The sequence below is a fragment of the Manis javanica genome, chromosome 6 (genome assembly GCF_040802235.1).
Source record: "Manis javanica isolate MJ-LG chromosome 6, MJ_LKY, whole genome shotgun sequence".
In the NCBI taxonomy this organism is placed as follows: Eukaryota; Metazoa; Chordata; class Mammalia; order Pholidota; family Manidae; genus Manis; species Manis javanica.
Window position 1 is genome coordinate 101,497,706 of NC_133161.1, and position 20,552 is coordinate 101,518,257.

At 48.3% G+C, this 20,552-nt stretch overlaps 1 protein-coding gene across 3 annotated transcripts in view; it reads right to left on the reverse strand.

The window, feature by feature from the left end:
• Positions 1-20,552, reverse strand: part of DDC (dopa decarboxylase) — a 111,451-nt gene that overhangs the window by 57,564 nt on the left and 33,335 nt on the right. For all 3 annotated transcript variants that reach the window (XM_036992960.2, XM_036992961.2, XM_017680455.3), the window contains exons 2-6: positions 17,896-18,124; positions 14,632-14,745; positions 12,157-12,276; positions 5,790-5,924; positions 3,957-4,100 (exon numbers count right to left, since the gene is read on the reverse strand). In XM_036992960.2, coding sequence (XP_036848855.1) covers positions 3,957-4,100; positions 5,790-5,924; positions 12,157-12,276; positions 14,632-14,745; positions 17,896-18,096 — 714 coding nt within the window. In that variant the 5' untranslated portion in view covers positions 18,097-18,124. The remainder of the gene's footprint in view (positions 1-3,956; positions 4,101-5,789; positions 5,925-12,156; positions 12,277-14,631; positions 14,746-17,895; positions 18,125-20,552) is intronic.

Below are 20,552 nucleotides of genomic sequence, written 5' to 3' on the forward strand. Positions count from 1 at the left end.
GGTGGTGGGAGAGGAAGGTGAGTGTGAGTAAAGGGATAGCACCAGGGAGATCTTTGTGGGGATGGAGCAGTTCTGCTTCCTGATTGTAGGAGTGGTCGCATGCACCTACATGTGTCACAAATGACAGAGGACTACCCAGATGAGTAGTACCAATGTCTGTCTCCCAGTTCTGTTATTGTACTCTACTTATGGGAGATGAAACCATTGAGAGAGACTGGGTGGAGGGTAAAAGGTCCTCTGTGTACTAACTTTGTTATTTTTTTGAATCTATAATTATGCAAAATAAAAAGTTAAAACCTTTCAATGTTTAAAATTAAGAACATGATATATTCATTTATCAGTTGGACATGGCTAAAGGGAGAATTGGTAAATTGTAAATGGTAAGACTGAGCATGGAGATTTACAAAATGGATGGAAAATATGTTAAAGAGCATAAGAAATATTTGGCACTCAGTGAAAAGATTTAACATCTGTGTAATCAGAGTCCCAGAAAGGACTCTGAAGGAGAGAGGAAAAGGCAGAAGCAAACATTGAAAAGACAATGGTAAGAATTTTCCAGTATAGATGAGAGACAACAAATTACAGATTCAAGAAGTTTTGTGAAATCCAAGCAATAATAACACAAAGCAAACAGTTCTACTTGTATCATAGCAAAACTGCCTAAAAAGAAAAACAAAAAGCAAATGCTATAAGTAGCCAGAGAGAAAAAGTCACATTGCCACATGACATTCATAAAAGCTACACTGAGAATGACAACTGACATCACAACAGAAATCATGGAAGAAAGATGTTGATGGTGTTAGGTATTTTATGTGCCAAAAGAAAATAGCTTCCACTCTAGAAATGTATACTCAGCAAAATGACCTTTGAAAGTAAAAGCAAAATAAAGACATCTTCAGAAAAATAAGAACTGAGATGATTAATCATATCTAAATGTAAAAGGAATTCTAAAGAGAGTTTTTCAGATGGAAGTAAAGGATCCCAGATGAAAATAGGAAAACAGGACAAAAATGATCAATGGAAAGAGAAATACGTAGGTTTACATAAATAAATGTTGGCTATACAGTTAACCCTTGAACAACATGGGTTTGAACTGCATGCATCCACTTACACATGTATTTTTTTCAGTAAATATATTGGAAACATTTTTGGAGATTTGTAACAATTTGAAAAAACATTTTCTTTTCTCTAGTGTGCTTCATTATAAGAATTCAGTATATATACATATAACATACAAAATATGTGTTAACTATTTTTGTTATCATAAGGCTTCCAGTCAACAGTAGGCTATTAGTTGCAAAGTTTCAGTCAAAAGTTATACTCAGATTTTTACTGCATGGGGTCAGCACTCCAACACCTGTGTTGTTCAGGGGTCAACTGTGTAAAATAACAATAATATCTTATGGGGTTTTCTTATGTCATACATGTAGAATTAAAATGTATAATAATTACACAGAAGGTCAGGAGGAGGCATGATAATAAAATAATATAAAATGAACCAGCTAAAAGTAAAGAAAGTAGAACGATACAGAAGATTTGGTTAATCTAAGAAAAGACATGAAAGCAGAGAAAAATAATTACATAAGAGGTGGGCCAGATAGAAACCAAGCAGTAAGATTGTAGACACACATTTATATGTATCCATAATTACCTTAAGTAAATGGACAAAATAGAGTACGATTAATAAACAAACAAAAAGAAATGGCAATAACCATATGCTTGCTTACAAGAGACATACCTTAGATAAAAAAGAACAGAAAGTTTTGAAGTAAAAGGATAGAAAAAATATATGACCACTAACCAATGGAAAACTGATGTGATTATAGTAATATCAGTTAAAGTGGAAGCATTATTAGAGATAAAGAGGGCATCTCTTAATGGCAAATCATTCACCAGCAAGATACAACAATTCTAAATCCGTATGTAACTAATGACTAAACTTCAAAGTACATAAAATAAATCTCAGAAGATATAAAAGAAGAAACAGACATAGGTACCTAGTGTGAGATGCTAGCACACCTCTCTGGGGAGCCACTTTACATTTCTTTGGTTATTAGAGGATTTTAGAGTTGGTGTGCTCTCAGTGGCTTTTTGTGGTTGAATTTGGAACCAACTCTTTGTGTATCTCGTCTACTTTTCCATGAAATGTTGCCTTTTTGCATATTGATATGTGAGCCTTCTTTATAACATTTATAATATACACTGTATTTTTTGCCAGCGTTTGTCTTTTAATTTTGAGTTTCATGATTTTTATGAAATAAAATCTCATCATTTTATGTGATATTTCTTCCATTCCTTTCATTCTTCAAATCTATGAGTATGTTCCAATGCATTTATTTCTCACTGTCTCAATATCTCACAGGATATTCTAGTAAGTCCTAATTTTGTAGTATAGGTTCAAAACTTTTATCTCATTTAAATAGAATCCTTTTAAACTATACTGAAATTCTATGTGGAAATTTTAAGGGTAATTTTTCTTTCCACCTACAATGATCTTCCTTCTTCATCTTTATTTGCCTGACAAATATTTATTGAGTTTCTGCTAAGTGTCAGGCATGGGCTGGCGCCAGGAGTAAGGAGAAAGCAGTGGTTAAGCAACCCCTCTATTCACATAACTCCCAGTTTGGTTGGAAGAGGGAGGCAGTAAACAAACACAACAAATATTATGTGTCATGTGACAGAGAAAAACAAAGCCAGGCAAGCAGACTAAGAAAGACCCCTGGGATTAGATGACCGGGGAGCCTTCATCTGCCGGCTGGCTGCCTCCTGACTCATTCTTCAGAATGACCTGGCCATCACATCACATCATGTGCTACATCTGGATCTTTCTACCTTACAACTGCCAATCCCTCTCCATTACAGCCATACCTGGTTCCCCTGGGAAGTCCTTGAATCAGGATCAAACCATAAAACCATCCCCTCCATGCCTTACCCAGTCACATGTTAAATATTCTACAAATGGTAGTCAATTTGAATTGACCAGATTTTTTGGAGAAAATAAAAGCTTGCCTCAAAGATTAATTCTTAAATAAAAAGTAATGGGCATTATTATAATTAGCCCCTGAAGTCTACCACACCAATTGCTCTAATAAGGAGGTAACACCCAGATACTGAAGATACTGTCATCTGGGCAATGCTTCTCAGCCCTAGATGCACACCAGGATGTAGAAGTTGCTGTGAAACATCTCCAACGTCTGTCTCCATCCCTAGAGATTCTGTTAAGATTGACCTGGAACAGGGCCTGAATATCAGCCTCTTTTCAAAGCGCCCCACGTAAGTCCAACGTGTAGCCAGGCTGAACGCCATGGTGCTGGGGCCTAGATCACACCTTAATTGCCATCATACATGACCGCATACTGGTCATAAGGAATGACAATTCCCAGGCTCTCACTTCAATGATGCCAACTATTTCATCCCCACTGGAAAATGCCCGTCTGTGTGCAAGAAAACCAGGTACTACTTGGCTGGTTAGATATTTTACGTAACTAGTCCCTGTGTGCTTATAACACATCTCTCTCAAATGGCATTTCTTAGCATCTACTGAAAACACTGATGTAGGCAGCAAGGCCTTCTATGCTTCATTTTTAATTCAGTTCACTGGTGTGTCACACACTCCTCATGACAGGGCATCTACCATGACACAGAGTGCTGCCAAGGGGCGATCTTTGGTGTCACTTTTTACAGGAAGCAGAAAGAAGTCTTCTCGTCTTAGCAGAGTCCTCCAGGTTGGGGTTCTCCGCTTACTTCTTTCTGAAGTTAATGCAAGCAGAAGGAAAAATAAATGGAGCCTTGCTCCAGCCTTGCTCAAGGAGAAGCTGCCTGCCAGCATAAGTACCACCTAGCCTGTGACCACAACAGCTGCCTAAGAGGTCCTGGCCCCCGGGGCTCTACCGCAGGCCCAGGCAGGGCTCGGGGTCTCCCAAGGGGCCATATGCAACCCGTGCAGTTGAACTTACAAAGAAAGGAATCAGGCCAGCAGCCTTGTCTGTCTCCAGGGCCTCTTGCAGGGCAGAAGCACGCATGGCAAATTTGTCATCTGACGGGATTGATTTTAATTTCACTCCACCAATTAAGCCAGCTCTCTCCACTGAAGAGTGTGCCTGCAGAGAAAGCAGCAGAGGTAAAGTCTTGTAGGCATGCTCCACACAGTGGCTGGGCACCCTGGCTCGGCAGACAGCCCCACTGCCTCCAGCACTCTGCTGCCTTCAGAGCACAGCAGGGGCCTGGTCTGTGATAGGAGTCGCAGGACAGCTGTTGTGGACCTCTGTGGCGCTGACAGCAGGAGTTATCACTATAGCCGCAGGCACTGTATATTGTCCACAAGAGATAGTTCTCTGCATGTGAACCTACTTTCTGGGCAAATGCTTCAGCGTCCTGCCCTGGTTCCCTGGCACAGCCTGGGTGCCCACCCCATTGTCCAGATGCTGGCTGACCATGACTCCCAGCCACCCGCTGACAGAGCCGCCTTGCTGCCCTCATGCAGGACTGACTACAGATGCACCAAGGCTGGCTCCTTGTCTTAAGGAGGGGGCAGCTCTGAGGTGGTTGCTGCACCCGGGCAGTCCCCAGGGGCCATGGTCTCCCAGAGACCACATCCTTGCTTGCTCCTTCCTCCAACCCCATTGTGTCTCCCTCCCTCCTTCAGCTGCCCTTTAGAGCACCCCTCAATAAACAGCAAACACCTACAGCAATGTGTCAGGCCCTGCTCCTGTGGGACCTGGCTGGAGAGCCCCAGAAGCCTGCCCTCCAGCCCATGGCCATCAGTGTACACAATGCATTCTCCTAAGTCCCGTGCCCTCTGGTGGAAGTAGCCATGCTCCATCCTTGGGAGAACTGAGAAAAGCTCACCAAATCATTTTCTGTAGGGCTAAAGTCCCTCAGAGTCCCCATGGGGAAAGGCTACTCCCTAACATTCATAGCGTCTTAGCTAAACATATATTTATCAAACCTACTTGTGCATATTTGTAAAGTCTCCTCTTGTCCCTTCTTCATGTGTAGGCACATACACAGAGATAACCCTCCTGTTTAAGCATTAAAATATGGCTCTTGCATTTATTTCAGGCTACATATATTTAGGAACTAGGACAAAGTTGTCATCGTGGAAATGCTTGGCTTCAGAAACGCACTGCAGATAAATATGTTGGAGAAGCTCCAGCATCTATTCCTGCAGAATCTACGTCCCTGAGAGTGGTCAGTTCTTTTTGGTGCCATCTTGACTATAGTTTCTCTCCTGGAGTTACTTTCCTCATGCTGCTCCATTCTCTTCCCTTCTGTTTCCTCTCACACAATTTTGTTTTAAACCATTCTCAGATGGGCTGGTCCATGGAATTTTACCAGCAGTGCATACCTTTGACCTTATGCTTGGCCACTAGCTGGCTGAGCAGCAACATCCAGGGGAGCAGCTCCGTGTCCCTCACTGACAGTTCAGAGAATTAATACGAGTCACCTGAGATCTAAAACTTAAACTAGCAGAGCTGGGATCTGAGCCCATATCTGGCATCTATAAAGCGGCTCCAAAGGCAGGCTGGGGATCTCAGCGTGAGCCACTGCAGGTAGGGGTGGCGAGAGGCCCAGCACAGTGATCTCATAGCACATTCATTTTTCTCTTCAACTTGATCTGCCACGTTCCCCCGGAGCACTCACACCCTCTCTCAGCGCAGACATCTCAGTGATCCCTGAGGAACAGTTCTTAGATTTGAAATGCTGTTGCAGGGTTTTGTCTTGGTTTGACTTGACATGAAACCCTCAGATCCTGGAGGCTCTGTGGAGATTGGGGCTGAGACGCTCACCTGATCCGATGCATAGGCCACTAGCTTATCCATGACGGCGCCCTGCGTCAGCCCCGGGGAGGTGGTCTGTAGGCGGCGCACCACTTTGGTACGCGCAGCCAGCAAGGCCACCAGAGTAGCTTCGCTGGCACTTCCCTAAATCAAAGAAGAGGTCAAAGTGAGCTTCACAGTTCAGAGTATCTCCACTGTTGGGAGACGTAATATTGTCCGTATTTTCTTAAAAGATGGTTCTGAAATGCCAAGTTCAGTATCTTTTGCATGAAGAAAGTGGACACCTGTGACTGCCACTTTAGCTCTTACTGTCCCAACAATCCTTTGTGTATTTTAAGGAATGCAGTGGCAGCACTGCCAAACACCCAGCATGTACCAGGCATCCCACGGCGTGCCGCTCTGCAGGCAGCTTCCCATGGAAGCCTCACAGTCTGGCCTAGGGAGTGCCACTCCTCCATCATCAGAGGAGGAGATGGCAGCCTGGGGTACCAGCATCCAAGTCCAGCTTTGGGTTGTTACATCTTGGACAGAGAAATGTGCATTAGTTTATAAATTTGGGCGCATTTTCCTCGTGGCTTGGAAATTGCCTTGAAGGACTTCCCTCCATTCCTAATGTTATGGGCCGAACTCTGTCTCCCAAATTTTGTATGTTGTAGCCTTTAGGGTGGGCACTAATCCAATCTCACTGGTGTCCTATAAGAAGAGGAAATTTAGACACCAGACATGTGAGAAAGGGCCACGTGAGGACACAGAGAGCAGACGGCTGTCTACTCTCCAAACAAGGAGGTTTCTGGGAAACCTGCCTTGCCCACACCTTGATCTGGGAATTCCAGCCTCCAGAACTTAGAAATGATAAATTTCTGTTGCTTAAGCTCCTAGTCTGTGGTATTTTATCATAGCAGCCCAGTGGACTAAGACAACTAATGCCAACAAATTATTTTGGCAAAGTCACAAAGAATGGTGCCAACTTCATTCATCTGAGATTGGGATTGGATGAAAGGTGATGTGGGTTTAGCTCCCACCACATCATCCCACTTGATTTGCAAATAATCCCGTTTTTGAATGTTGTCATCTTCAGGTGGGAAACGAATGGTCAGAGAGAGCTTCTAACTTGCCCCAGGCCAGCAGCTAGCTAGTGACCAGCATGGCGGGGAGTGAGACCCAGTCTGTCCTTCCTAGGCTGGGGGGGCCTCCCCAGATTTATACTCAACTTCCTCCATTCCTGCTGCTCGTGATCACCATATCTTTTAGTAAATCCTAGAGGAAACCCATGGACTGAACAGAATTAGCTTTAGAAAAAAAAGAAGATAGATTTTGTTGACTATGAAAAAGATGTACAAGATTTTAGAGTTTTACAGAGAAATATACAATAAAGCAATGGGAGAGGTCAGCCTTGCTTGCTAACCTTTTATCTTCCCTTCATTGATCCAGATTTCCTGCTTCATTTTACAATGTCTATGCTTTTACTCAAGCCAACTCATATCCTTCAGGAAGACAGATGACATTTAAATATACGCACATTCACTCATGGTTCTGCAGCTCTAAAGCATGGATGCAAACATACACATATACAATCTTAATTCAGCCTTCAAACTGCTTTTACATTTCTACCAGCTGTATTTTCATCAGCAATCATTTGGGCCCTGGTTAAAGAAGTCAGCTGGAAGCAGCATGGCAGGGGGCACAGGCTCCCTGCAGGCAGGCCCTGGCTCTCCCACTCCTGAGGTGCAGCCTTCCTCCTGAGCCCCACACTGTGCGCCAGGGATCTGCCCAAGGCCTTGTTCATTCCCTCCGGAAACAGAACATGGAAGGCATAGCTCCTGGTGATGAGAACCCTCCCTGCTCTCTCCTCAGCATGCTCAAGGGGCTGCCAACCCCCACCCCCAAATTCTACCCTCCATCAGGGGCCTTGGAACCACATCCCACTGAAAGGCTTGGGACCACCATGCCAATTCGCTGCTGGTGTCCTTTGGCCTCTGGTCATGTCCGGAGAAAAACTCCCCTCCTTAAGCAGCAAGTGATCAAAAAAGTAAAATGCCCAGGGAAAGACACTGTCGAGGGAAGTGTCCAGAATGCACAGCTCGGAGGCAGCCAGCAGACTTTGGCCAAGTGCAGCAGGAAGGCAAGTGGGCCCCTCCCTGAGCCCTCTGCTGGAGGCAGATCCTTGTCCAAAGAGGGGCAGGGCTGTGGCTCTAGGGCTAAGAGGGGTAATGACACCTTTGCGTTATTGCAGCACACAACGGTTGCCATGGCAAGCCCGCTAAGCAGCAGAAGGCTGATGCTGTCTGCTGATGCTGTGAGCAAGATGTCCTTTCATCCTCTGGGTTTTTTAAGTGTCACCCTGCACATGGCGGGAAATTGGCTTTTCTTCCACGAGAGCTTTCAAGCCCAATTAAGAGACCATTTTCTGGCCCTGTTTGCCCAGCTCAGAGGATGACCTGCCATTTAACTCAGATGCCTGTCACTGTACAGATGCTCAGCAGCTGCCATTACGGCTCCGCGGGGCTCAGAGTCCCCCACAGCTTGGGCTCCATGTCTGTCACCAAACCAGAGTGCTCTTTGGGGCCTCACAAATTACAGAGAATCAGCCTTGTCAGCTGGGAAGTGTGGACTGCCTGCCACAAGCAGAGACACCATCTCCTGCTTTGGTCCAGCACAACTGCGTGGATTGAGCTCCAAAGGGGTTTGTAGGAACCTGGGCTGGGAAATGCCTGGATTACTCCCAACCAAATGCTGGGGCTGCTGGTGTGTCTGGGAAATAGGACTGTCTTTAAAGTACAAATAACTAACAGATTGACCCTATGGTGGCATGTGTACCTTCAGACACTTGAACCCAAGCAAATGACCAGCAGAGCATGGAATCGGGGGAAGCTGGGATGCTCCCAGGCCTGGTTCACATCTGTACCAGCCTTCTTCTAAATCAGCTTGTGCTCTTGGGCACAATACACTACCTTTATGGGCCTCAGTTTCCTCAGCTATGAAAAAGACTGCTGATAATTCAATCAATCCTCATAAATATTTGGAGGTTGAGAAATGATCCTGTAAAGCACGAGAAATAAGCTTACATAAAGCCTAGCTCATGGTAGGCATTCAATAAAAATCACTATTCTTACAATAGATGCACCTACGATGACGAAACATTTGTAACATTTTTGAGAAACACTAAGTTAGAGGAATCACAGTGGGCTGCTGGAAAAAGTGAATGTGAAATTGCTTTAGTTGTGAGATCCAGTGACCCAGAAATAGCCTCTTTTTATTTTTGTTCTATTTTAACATTTGGTGGGACATGAACCAGGAAAGCCCCTGCAAGAACCTGATAATTTTTGTAGAAGATTGTTGCACCTCATCCTGAAATAATATTTACAAGCAAAAACTTGGTACAGCATAAATATCTCATATATTATTTATATGAGTTGTGACATGTCATAGAAATCATGCAATAACAATAATCTCCAAGGATATTTAAGCAAGAAATGCTCACAATAAAAAAGCAAAATGCCGTGCAGAAAATATGTATGTACTCTATTATCCTAATCTTGTTTATACTTATACACACAGAGGTATTGAAATAATGATAGGAGGAAGTATACCCTGAAATGTCCCTGTGTACTGTCCATTTTTATAATGGACATCTGCTTTTCGTAAGTAGAAAGGGGACTTTTTTTAAGTGGAACAGCAGAACCAAAAATGATTTTGAAGACAATAAATTGGCAATATAGTAAACTGAAGCAACAAGATAAAGAAAAAAGAAGAAATTCCTCCAAAATATCAAGGAGAAAATGACCCAAAAAAAGCACAATACAAGAGAGCTAGAAATCACAGAAGAGGTACCCACCCTGTGGAATAGAGGCTCTTGAAAACAAAGTGCCTAGAAGTTCCCACAAACCTGAGCTGAGGTCTAGCAGAGGGAAACATCCTCCAGTGAAGCTAGAGCAGGATTTCAGATTAATGCAGGGTAATTACTAAATGCTGGGGTTGAGCGACTCAAAATGAAGGGAAGAAGCAAAAAAGCAGATCTTAGCAAAGCACGTGGAATTATCAGGAAAAAACAAATCTGCCACAAGTGTCCAGGCTGTTGTGAAGTGTTAGCTCAGCCCCAGGCTGGAACTGAGTCAAACAAAATTCCAAGCTGAAGCCCCCACCCAAATGTCCCCCCATCTCCCTCGCCCCAGCTGCTGTCTCTTCTGTCAGCACCTGGGCTCTGCTCTTTACTAGGGAAGGATGGCACAGAGTCCTCTGGAGAATCAGGACCACCGTACCAGAGACGGAGAAGCACGGACCCCCACTGCAATGAGATACAGCTGGCAGCGTGGATGGGGCCTGTGCAGCAGCCTCCCTCCCTAAGGCAGAGGGGGCCAGGATGTCCTATCTGTGCATGGCCTCTAAAAGGAGGCTGGCTGGGGCATGTAAACTCTGATAAGAAGAAAAGTGTCCAGTACAGCTGGACAGAAAGTGCCACAACCAAAGACGTGCTTGAGAGGACAGAGAGAATGGGGCTGAGCCTAGCCACGTGGGCCTGTGGGTCAGTCAGCCACCTATCAAAGCATACAGCCTGTTTATCAAAGTGGGTCTGAGGCCACTGTGTCCGAATGACCTGAGGCACATGTTAGGATGCATATTCCTGACCCCCAAGACTATTGAATTGAATCTCAGAGGTAGAGTGCAGGACTCTGTCCATTACTCTGACACATAGTACACATAGTTGGCAGAATAAAGTCTCTGAGATGTCCATGTCTAGTTCTGACCATGTGAAAATCATCTTACATGGAAACAGGGATCTTGCTGATGTGATTAAGAACTTTGATAAGAGGGACTTATCTTGCATTAACTGGGTGGGCCCAATCTAATCTCATGGGTCCTTGAAAGTGAAGAACCTTTCTCCTCTGTGGTCAGAGGGAGATGGGACCCTGAAAGAAGGGCCAAAGAGAAGCAACACTATTAGCTTTGCAAATGGAGGAAGGAGCCATGGCAACGGAGTGTGGGAAGCTTCTGGAAATTAGAAAAGCAAGGAAAGATTCTTTCCTGGAGCCTCCAGGGTACAGCCTTGATTTTAGCGCAGTAAGATCCACTTAGACTCCCACCTACAGAATTGTAAGATAATATAATAGGTTTGTGTTGTTTTAAGCCACTGGAATGTGTTAGAGCAGCAACAGAAAAGTGACCCAAGGGAGTCCAAACGCCCTGGTCTGTGAAAGCATCAGTCTCAGGACTGGGCCCTGGACTTGTTCCTGGGGGAGTCTGGCCCCATCAGCCAGGTGATTGACACAAAGGCACTGTGCCTCAGGGTTCTCCTCGGTCAAATGGGCAGAAAATAGCTGCCTTAAGGAATGCTCAGGGCCTTTGGGAAGATAAGTCTTGCCAATGGGTTTCAGCCCCCTGCACATTCGCTGTGGATTCAGTGTGACCAAAGAAATGACAGTGGAATGTTTCTTCGGGGTGAAAGGGTTTATTACCCGGCTTGTTCTCCCAGCAGCAGGTCGAGCACGAGCGTCTCTGCCTCTGCCCAGAGCACTGGCCCAAGCTCTCTATGTAATGCAATAGCTTATTGCCTAAAGGTGTGGAAGCTGTAGCCTAGCAACAGGCTAGTTACATCTTCAAGTGGTTTAAGTTCAGTGAAGATCCTGGCCACAGGAACCCCAACTTCCCCACAAGATGGTACCTAAGAAACAAAATCCCTTTTCCCCCCAGTATTATTATCATATAGTGGAAATAAGAAAAATGGTGTCTGGAAGGGTGGTAGGTTCAGTAGAACCATTTTCTGTGCTAGGAAATAAAACAGCACAAAGGCCAGGTCTCCTTACTGGCCTTGGCCCTGCAGACCCCGTCACAGCACACTGTGACTGTCACTTGTGTCTGTCACACCCCAGATGTGTCTCAATGGTACATGCCAAATGAAAGGAATGAATTAAATTGGTGCCTAGAAAAGGCAACATCTTTGGTCTCACAGATGTGACACTTTCTTCAAAGATGGAAACCTTTGAAGGACAGGGTCACAGCTGCCACTTACCGCCCAGAGGACAGCCCTGAGCAGTGGGAGAGGTGATGGCGCTGCTCTGGGACAGATGTGGGCTCCCACTGCAGCTCCGGGACCAGCCAGCTGGGCACCAGTGAGCAAGTTTCTGCGCTCATGCTTAGCAGTAGCCACAATTCTATGGAACACGTGTGTATGCACACACACACACACACACACACACACACACACACACACACACACACACACACACACACACACGGGCGAGGATGAGGGAGAGGCTACATGACATCCTGTCCACACTCTCGGCTTCCCAGCAGATTGGCCTCCCCTACTCTCAGGAGTAGGAAGTACCTGCACCTCTTTCCCACCTGGGCAGCACCTGGAGGCCAACCCCTGCCCTACCTGGATCACTCCACCCCCTTCTCCCGCTTTCCCAGCCAGAAACGCCTGTGGAAGCTGCAGCATCTTGCCGAGCCAGTCCATCATCACTGTCTCCAGCTCCGTGCATGCCGGGCTTGCAGCCTGTGGGAGGGAGGGAAGGAATTAGCCCAGGCCCAGCTGCCCCAGCTTCATGACAGCTCTTGACAAAGGGGTGTGACACAGAGGATAACTTCAGAGCTTCTGTCACTTAGCTTTGGTCAATTTAACAAAAGATTTTAAGTACTTCCAAAAGGCCTATCCCTGGGTGGGAATTAACATGATGGTGTGCCCTCCCATCTTGGGGTGCCAGAGAGAAGTAGCAGCAGGCCCTGGCCCCTGGACAGTCCACGGAGGACTCCTCCATCCCAGGGGCTCTAAGGCTTTCTCCAGGGCCACTCTGGGCAAGCTCATGAGATTCAGAGATACAGGAAACCACACTCCCTAAGTGCAGACCTGCCACAGGTTGTGCAAGGGTCTGCATCTATCAGTGACCTTGTCATCCTCTACCTGCAGACTTGGGTCCCCGAGATATCCCGCCCTCCCCAGTTCTGTGACACAAATCTCTAGGGGCCAGTGTTGGGGCACTGGGCCGGGTCTTGGAGAACTTCAGAAACAACAGCAAGGTTTAGTTTTCCACTGTCCTCAGATAAAAATCACCCAATTCAGATGCTATTCAAATACCAGACACATGTTCCAAACATGTAGTCCTTGACCAAGACTTATGGGAGAAGGGTTGGGAAGGAAGGTGATAACCCAACTGCCCCGGCTGCATGCACCAGCATTGTGTTCTGGCTCTTTTAGTTATCTGTTTATTTACAGAAGCATCTAGAAAGACTCAGTAGTGGACCCTGCTTCATAGTCCCAGGTGAGTGGAATGGACAGGACTAAGCTGAGGAGGTGGTGCTGGGCAGCCTGAAGCCCCTGGGAGCCCTGGTCAGGTCACTGACCTTGCCTCTTAATGTCTCAGAATGACACCGCATGGGCTCTCCGCTGCCCTGTCCTTGCACATGGGAGGGGGCAGGCTGGCCTGGGCTCCCCCTTGGGATGGACGGAGCCTCCCACTCCATGTGGCACTCACAGGGGTGCCCAGGGCCTCCCTGCTCCGCATGCACACCAGCTCACGGTGCACTGATGGTAAGAGCAAGCGGACACTCTCCCTGGTAGTTGCCTACGCCTTCCGGCTAAGCCGCTCCAGGCATGGGGACCCACACTCCCAGTTAGGACCCATGTCTAAGGCTGGTATAGTCTAGAGACAATGCGGCAGCCCTCCAAGTCTCCAGAGAAATAGACTGTCCTCAGAAAGAACATGTAGATACAGTAGGATACATGCCAAGTCACCCGGAAGGGGACAGGATGGCTAAATGAAATGCCCTTTCATGTCTAATGGAAGAAAATGTCCTTCAGAAGGCAGTGTGCTCAGCAGAGGTGAAGGAAGGTCACAGAGGCCACTCTGCTCTCCCAGCAGAAAGGGAGGCCTCAGGGTGCCTGATACAGAAACAGCTCAGACGCTGCAGTAGGGAGCCAGGGATGACCCCTCCAACCCCTCCCTGGACTGCTGACCCCCACACCCCCCAGGCAGCTCCAGACGCCCAGTCTAAGGAGCAAGCAAGCGGCAGGTGGGGAGGCAGATGCTGGCTCCCAAAGCTCATGGTCCTGCATTCACACACTGACCTCTCCTTTACGTTCTCAGGCCCTGTTCAGCGTGAGTCAGCACCATGAGGCCACTCGGCTCCAAGGCGCAAGCAAGTGGGCACTCCGGATAAAAAGGCCAAGGGCAGACCCTGGCCTTTGGAGAAGTCCCCGCAGGTGCGCAGCCCTGGGACCCCGGACAGTCAGCATTCTGTTCTGCTTACAAGGGCTCCACTTTGGGAAGAAGGAAGCAAGCTCTGCCACAGCGCTGTGCCTGGGAGCAGGGCCACAAGGAAGCACCAGGCCTGACCGCTCTTTTGGGTAGGGACCTTTTCCTCGCTCAGTCTCCAAACCTGGTGGGTGGGGTGCTGGCCAGAGGCAGGGGCCGGCCCCAGTTCCTGGGCAGTCTGCTCTGCAGCCCTCGGCACTCCTGATGGGCGGGAGCCTTCCGGGGCCCCAGCCCTGGCTACAGACAGGTGGACTGGGACATGGGCAGTAGCATTTTTCACACTGCAGACTGCAGAGAAATCCTCCATCTGCTTGATGGAAATGCAGATTCCCAGGCTTGGGCAGCAGACACTCCAGGGCATGACTGTGATTTTAATTCACACCAAGTACTTCTAAAAAAGCACTGCTGTGCACAATTGGCTTTGGGTTGTTGATACTGTTCTAGAAAGACTGTTTCCCTGCATTCCGAATTTCCTTATGAGGCACCCTCTCCAGGGCTGAGTCCTTCTCCCCTCCCACAGGTGGCACTGCCACATGCTCACATCCTATGACTATAGGTGCCATGCCACCCACCACTGCCAGGATCACCCTGATGCTTACCCAGGAGAAGCCGATGCAGCCGATGGCCCCACACAGCATGTCCGCCAGCATGGCCGGGTACGAGCTGCCCGTGGGGAAGTAGGCAAAGAAGTAGGGGCTGTGCCAGTGGGTCACCTGTGCAGGAGACAATGTGGTAACCGCAGCCAGCCGCCCAGGGGGTCCCAGGCAGCCTCAGTTTGTCACAGCAGACGAAGTCCCCAAACCAACCCTGTTTTAAATACTGGCTAGGTGCCCTTATCAGGAAAGGAGCTGCAGCTGAGCCCCATCTCCCTGGGTAAGAAGCCGGATTTTCCTAAAACTGCTCCAAAAAGATAAATTCTATGTTAGAAAAAAAACACACAAAAAAGCCATGATTTCCAGTTTCTTCAGCTGGTCTTCCGGCCACCTCCTCGCTCTGCTATACAGCCGCTCGCCTGCCGAGCGCAGCCTGTTCCCCATCCCCCAGGCTGGCCGGCCGGAGCAGCACAGACAGCAGTGTGGCGCACAGGCCTCAGGAGGAGGGGAGACGATGTGCCAGGACATACCCGTTGGGGGCAGGCGCCCTGGGGGGGAGACCCAGCTGTGGAAGGAGGGCGGGCCAGGAATCTCTCAGAGTTTCAGAAGGTCAGGGAGGAGAGGGGACCAGGGAGCGTGGCCCAGCCTGGGCTCCTTCATTCGTCCTTGCTGATGCCACTCCTGCCATCAGGGAGCACAGAGCCCCGGGGACAGCCCCTCCCCACGGTGGAAGACAGAAAGTACCCGGGGCTGTCGTTCAGTCTCCACAGGGCACTGTGAGCTCTTCCTCAGGGCCCAGCACGCGCGGCCCTGCTCTGCGTCCCCACGCTTGCCCTCCATCCGGCCCACGTCAGTCACCAACGTGAGGTGCACTCCTAGAGGGCCAGGCCGGTAGCCCCCGGGATTTCTTGGGTCACCCGAGGCAGTTAAGGGTGTCATCCAGAGCTCTGGCAGCTGCTCAGGTAAAGTAAGGCATGTCCTGCAGTGTCTTCCAGCCCTAACCTCCCCCAGGCCTCTCACGACCCCCAAAGGCTGGGGAGGTGTTCTGGCAACATTACTCGTCGTCATTCTCCGGGGCAACATACAAGCATTTCCTCCTCTATGGCATCAGTTCTCAACTGTCCTTTGTGCAAGATGTGGCGCAAGCATGCCAGGACTGGGGAGGTGGCTGCCTGGGAGTTCCCCAGGCCATGGAAGCGTTCAGCAGGACTCATGGGTCACGTGGACTGAAGACCGGGGTCCACCACAACCATGGACCCTCGCCCCACATCTGCAGGGCTGGGACAGACAGGGGAGGACCCTGGGGGCACAGGAGCCAGCATGGACGCTCCTGCTGCCCATGGTGGAAGGGTGGGCATGCACCCCAGGAGCCCAATCCAGCCTGCAGGGTGGGGCGGCCAGGGGCAGGGCAGCGGCTGGAGGCAGCCCTCTGGGTGGCGGAGCGGGTGAACCGAGGGGCAGGGAGAGGCCGGGGACAGTCTGCGGGGAACGGTGAGATGCTTGGCACGGTGGCAGCTTTCAGGGCTATGGCGAGAGGCCAGTGGGAAAGCGGAGGGGCTGCGAGGGGCAGCAGGCCCAGTGTCAGGGCTCACAATACTTTTTGGGGCCTGGAAAATGTTTTCTTTTAAAATTCTGACAAGAAAAGTAAACTTTCAGGTCAAAGAAAAGGCTTTGCTTTCTAGTGTTACTGTATTGATCTTTGTGCCAATGCATTTGCAGAACTCGCTTTCCTGGTTTCTGGGGGGGAAGAGGCCCAAGGGGGTGGCAAGCACTGGGAGACCCCATGTCCCCTTCCCTACCCACCCCACATGGGGCAGCGCGGAACGAGAGCTACCCTGACTGGGGACACATGCCCCTGTCTTCCACTCAACTAACACCACGCTCAAGATGCCTGCCTCTACATTCGCTCTGCAGACAGGCTGGCCGAAAGCTCACCCTGCGATCACCCAACTAACAACTGGCAGGCCCAGGATCCCCACCTGGGCCCTGGCCCAAAGCCCGTGCAGCTCCAGGCACAGCTCTGCCAGTGGTCGCCCGTCTAACCCAGCAGGAAGAGCGCCGACTCCACAGTCTCCATAGTCACCCCTGTGGACGGCATGTTTGCGTCCCCTCTGATTCCTGCATTGAAGCCCTAACTTGCAGCGTGATGGGACAGGAGATGGGGCCTTTGGATGGTGCTTAGGGGCAGATGAGTTCATGGGGAACTCCACAGGGAGGGAGGGCCATGTGAGGACACAGCAAGAAGGCAGCTGGCACCTGGAAGCTGGCTCCCACTTCAGAGCCATGAGAAGTGAACGTGCCTGTCTGAGCCCTGCCTGTGGGCTTTGTGCAGCAGCCAGAGTAGAACAGCCCCTCCGCCTGACATTTAACCACACTAAATCCTAGAGCAGTTTAGCATGTTTGCACAACCTCCAAGAGAGTTTCAGAACCCTGCGCTGGCTCCCAGCACAAATGTCAGGGAAGCTCCAGGGAAACGGGGATGTATACAACCCTACCAAGAGGCCCTCTGGTCTCGGGGTTGTGCTCAGTGGCTCTGTGACCTGGCCCACAGGTCAGGAGTCTCAAGGCCTCAGCATCCTGCTTGCAAATGAGAGAACAGGCCCCAAGGGTGAGACCCCTCTTGCCATGTTCATGTACACACTTTTAGGGAGCCTCTTGGCAGGGAAAACCCTTATTTCTTACAAAGTGGTAGGGGGTGTCTTTTGAATTGGAACTGTCTGCTCCCCTCAGAGACTATGAGGGACTGCTCCCTGGTCCCCTCTGGTCCTGCCCCCATGCACCTCACACAGAGCAGTGACTCACTGGCTTCAGGTAAAAGGTCTGCTTCAGAGGTCAGCCTCTGCATAGCAGTCCCACATTGCCCTTATCAAATAAGATAAAACCTTTCTTCCATACATGTGACCTACCCTCTGCTAAACACAAGAATGGTAGCAGTATGCTTTATCTGAGAAACCAGCCAGCAGGAGCTTGTGCTCTTCAACGGTCACATGAGTATGCACTCCAGGGCCAGGGCCTCAGGTCTGGGGACCAACCCTGGGTCTCAGGGAACAAGCACACTCATGCTGCTCGGGGCTGCAGTCTTGGCTGAATCACTTACTAGCTGTGTGCCCTTAGGCTAGTCACCTAACCTCTCTGGGCTTCAGTTCCCCAACTATAAAATAGAAATGGTAAGTTTCTCTGCACAGAGGTGGTGGTGAGGATTAGGTGAGGTAACACATGTGAGTTACATTAATGCCAGCCTTCCTGTGTTCTGACCTTGGATGGGCTTACCCCTGGCATGATGATCTTCTCAACATCATTCATGATGTCCTCGAATGTGTCTGGCTCCTGAGGGGCGGTGGCAGGGATCAGGGGGCGCAGGTAGCCAGGCTCCACATCAGGGTAGACCTGGCGTCCCTCAATGCCTTCTAGGTAGTCAGCCACATAATCCACCATTTCTCTCCCACGCCTTCGGAATTCACTTGCATTCATGGTGACTGGGGCTTGTCAGAGGAGAAAACTGCACAGGGAGAGAAAAGAAATCAGTTGGCAAATATAACAAGCTCTAACCTGGGAAGGGCGAGTCCACACCAGCTGACTGCTAAGGCCACCTGAGCAATGACCCCATTACGCTGGAGCCCACCCAGATCTCGAGTCAGGAAGCGCTTTCCTTCTGAGTCCGGATGAGTGGAAATGACACTAGATTTGGAGGCTGCAGCAAAGTGCATATTCTACTGTTTGCCAGCCATTCAACCCAAGATGAAGCCACACCTCATCTTTTCATCGTCCACATGGGTGAAGTGGGCTAGAAGCACCTATCTGTTTCATGGCCCAGCCCAACTTTAATGACAAATGTTGGTCCATGTCCTGCTTTGCCAGGCACTAGCTACTGGACAGACACAAGTGGTTCAGCCCCTGAGCCTCTTTCCTTAATTGAGAAATGAAGCTAACAGTGCTGCTGTCTCAGGAGGCTGTGGAGACAGACTCTCATAGCCTGTGTAGAGCCGGCAGCCCAGGGACTGGGGCTGCCTCTCACCCCATCAGCACTGAAGTCCGCTTCCTTCCTCTCAATGCCATCACCACGCAGAGTCACACCCCTACATACAACCTGTTTTTAAGAAGTAAACTTTCTCTCCTCATCAAATAGGAAACATACGGTGATTCTGGTTCTTCCAGAATGTTTCTGTATTTGTAAGAGACAATTGTTTGCTAAGCAAAAGATGCATTTCTAAATTCCTCCTATAGTTCAGAGCTTCATAATGCAAGACAGACTTTCCCATGGGAATAAAGTGGATGGTGATTCTACACCCACTTTAAGTAGCACAGGAGACGATGCTATTAGTATCATATTCCTAGAACTCCATCTTCTATTGTTTCCCATTGTCTGTGCTGCAATTTTTTTGTCTTCTTGACAATTTTTATGAGGTTAAAGGTCTTAAAGAGAAATAACCAGATAGTTATTAAACACAAGACAGATTTTATCCAAGACCATTGCACTAGGGCAGAGAGACTGAATTTAACTCCCAATACAACAAGAACAAGTGGGGATTTCTTGCCAGCTGGCTGGGTAAGGAAGTAGATGCAAAGTTACCAAGAGCAACTTGATTAGGTGTCCAGCGTAGAGGAAGAATAGCCCAATTGAGTATCAGAGTAGAGGCATCCTGGATACTCTGGCTTAGTGCCGTTCTTTGCTAAAACTGGGCCAGGCATGCCGAAGTGAGGACCAGCAAGGAGGACCTCCTGAGAGCCATGTGGTCAGGGAGGGAGTCGACACAAAAGTGCATCAGGTGGAGGATGCCTTTCTCTCCAGTGCTTTCTTCAGAGTGTTCTCTGCTGTACTAACAGTGTAGCAAGCATCCCATCCAAACCATGAATGCTACAAACCAAAGTGATTGAGCTCCATGGCACTTTGACACTTCATAAGCCCAGTGCAAAGGAAGGGTCTGCCTATCATACCAAATACCATGGCCAGGCTTTCCAAAGGTTCTTAGTGCACAGCCATGAAACTTCATGAGGATAGCTTCAGGTTCATAATTCCCTGGGCCTGCAGACTTGGAAATTAATTTCCCACTTGGAGTGTCTCCTCTTATTTCAAATTTTGCACAAACAGTGAAACTTCACTCTTACCTCAGATTGAAGGATTTCAAGTTGACGTGATTCGAATTCAACCAAAACTGTATCAAAGCATAGCTTTTTTGCTAGCTTGCTTTTCTCTCTAAGCAGTTATGAACACATTTCCCATATTAATAAACACTTTTCCACTGTGTGATTTCCCACGATTGCATAGTAGTTCACAACTTGAATGTGCTGTCTTTACAACATGCACCTCTGTTGCTGACATTTGGATAATTTCCAATTTTTACCTGTGTTAGTGCTAAGAGTTAGCATAGCTGAGTGGCCAGTGCTTCAGGATGGAGAAGCCAAAGGACTCTGACCCAGACATTTATTAGCTGTATTACCTGGATTAAATTGCTACAGTTAACTTAAACCTCAGCTTAAAACAAAAACCATGATAATCATAGTTAAAAAACAGTCAGAGTTTTTTGTGATAATTAGATAAGGACCTGGGAACAGCTTAGGGCAATGGCACAAAATAAGCCCTCAATAAATGTTAGTTACCAGCTTTTCTATAAAATGCTGAGATGTACAACCTAATATTTACATTTTTGCAACAAAATTTTCCAAAAGGAAGAGCATTTATAAATATAAAGAGTACTTCTTTAGAACAAATTGATATGGAAATATTTTTTAGTGTCTAAAAATTACCCAATCATATTTCTCCACAGAGCTTTACTCTACCAAAGTGTTCCCCCTCTGAGATGTAGAAGGACTGTCACTGTACTATAATCACTAACACACACTGGGTTTGTGCTTGTGATAAGCTTTGCCAGCTGGCTGGGCAATTAATGATTCCATTTTACTTTGATTAATGGGGTTCACCTCGTGCT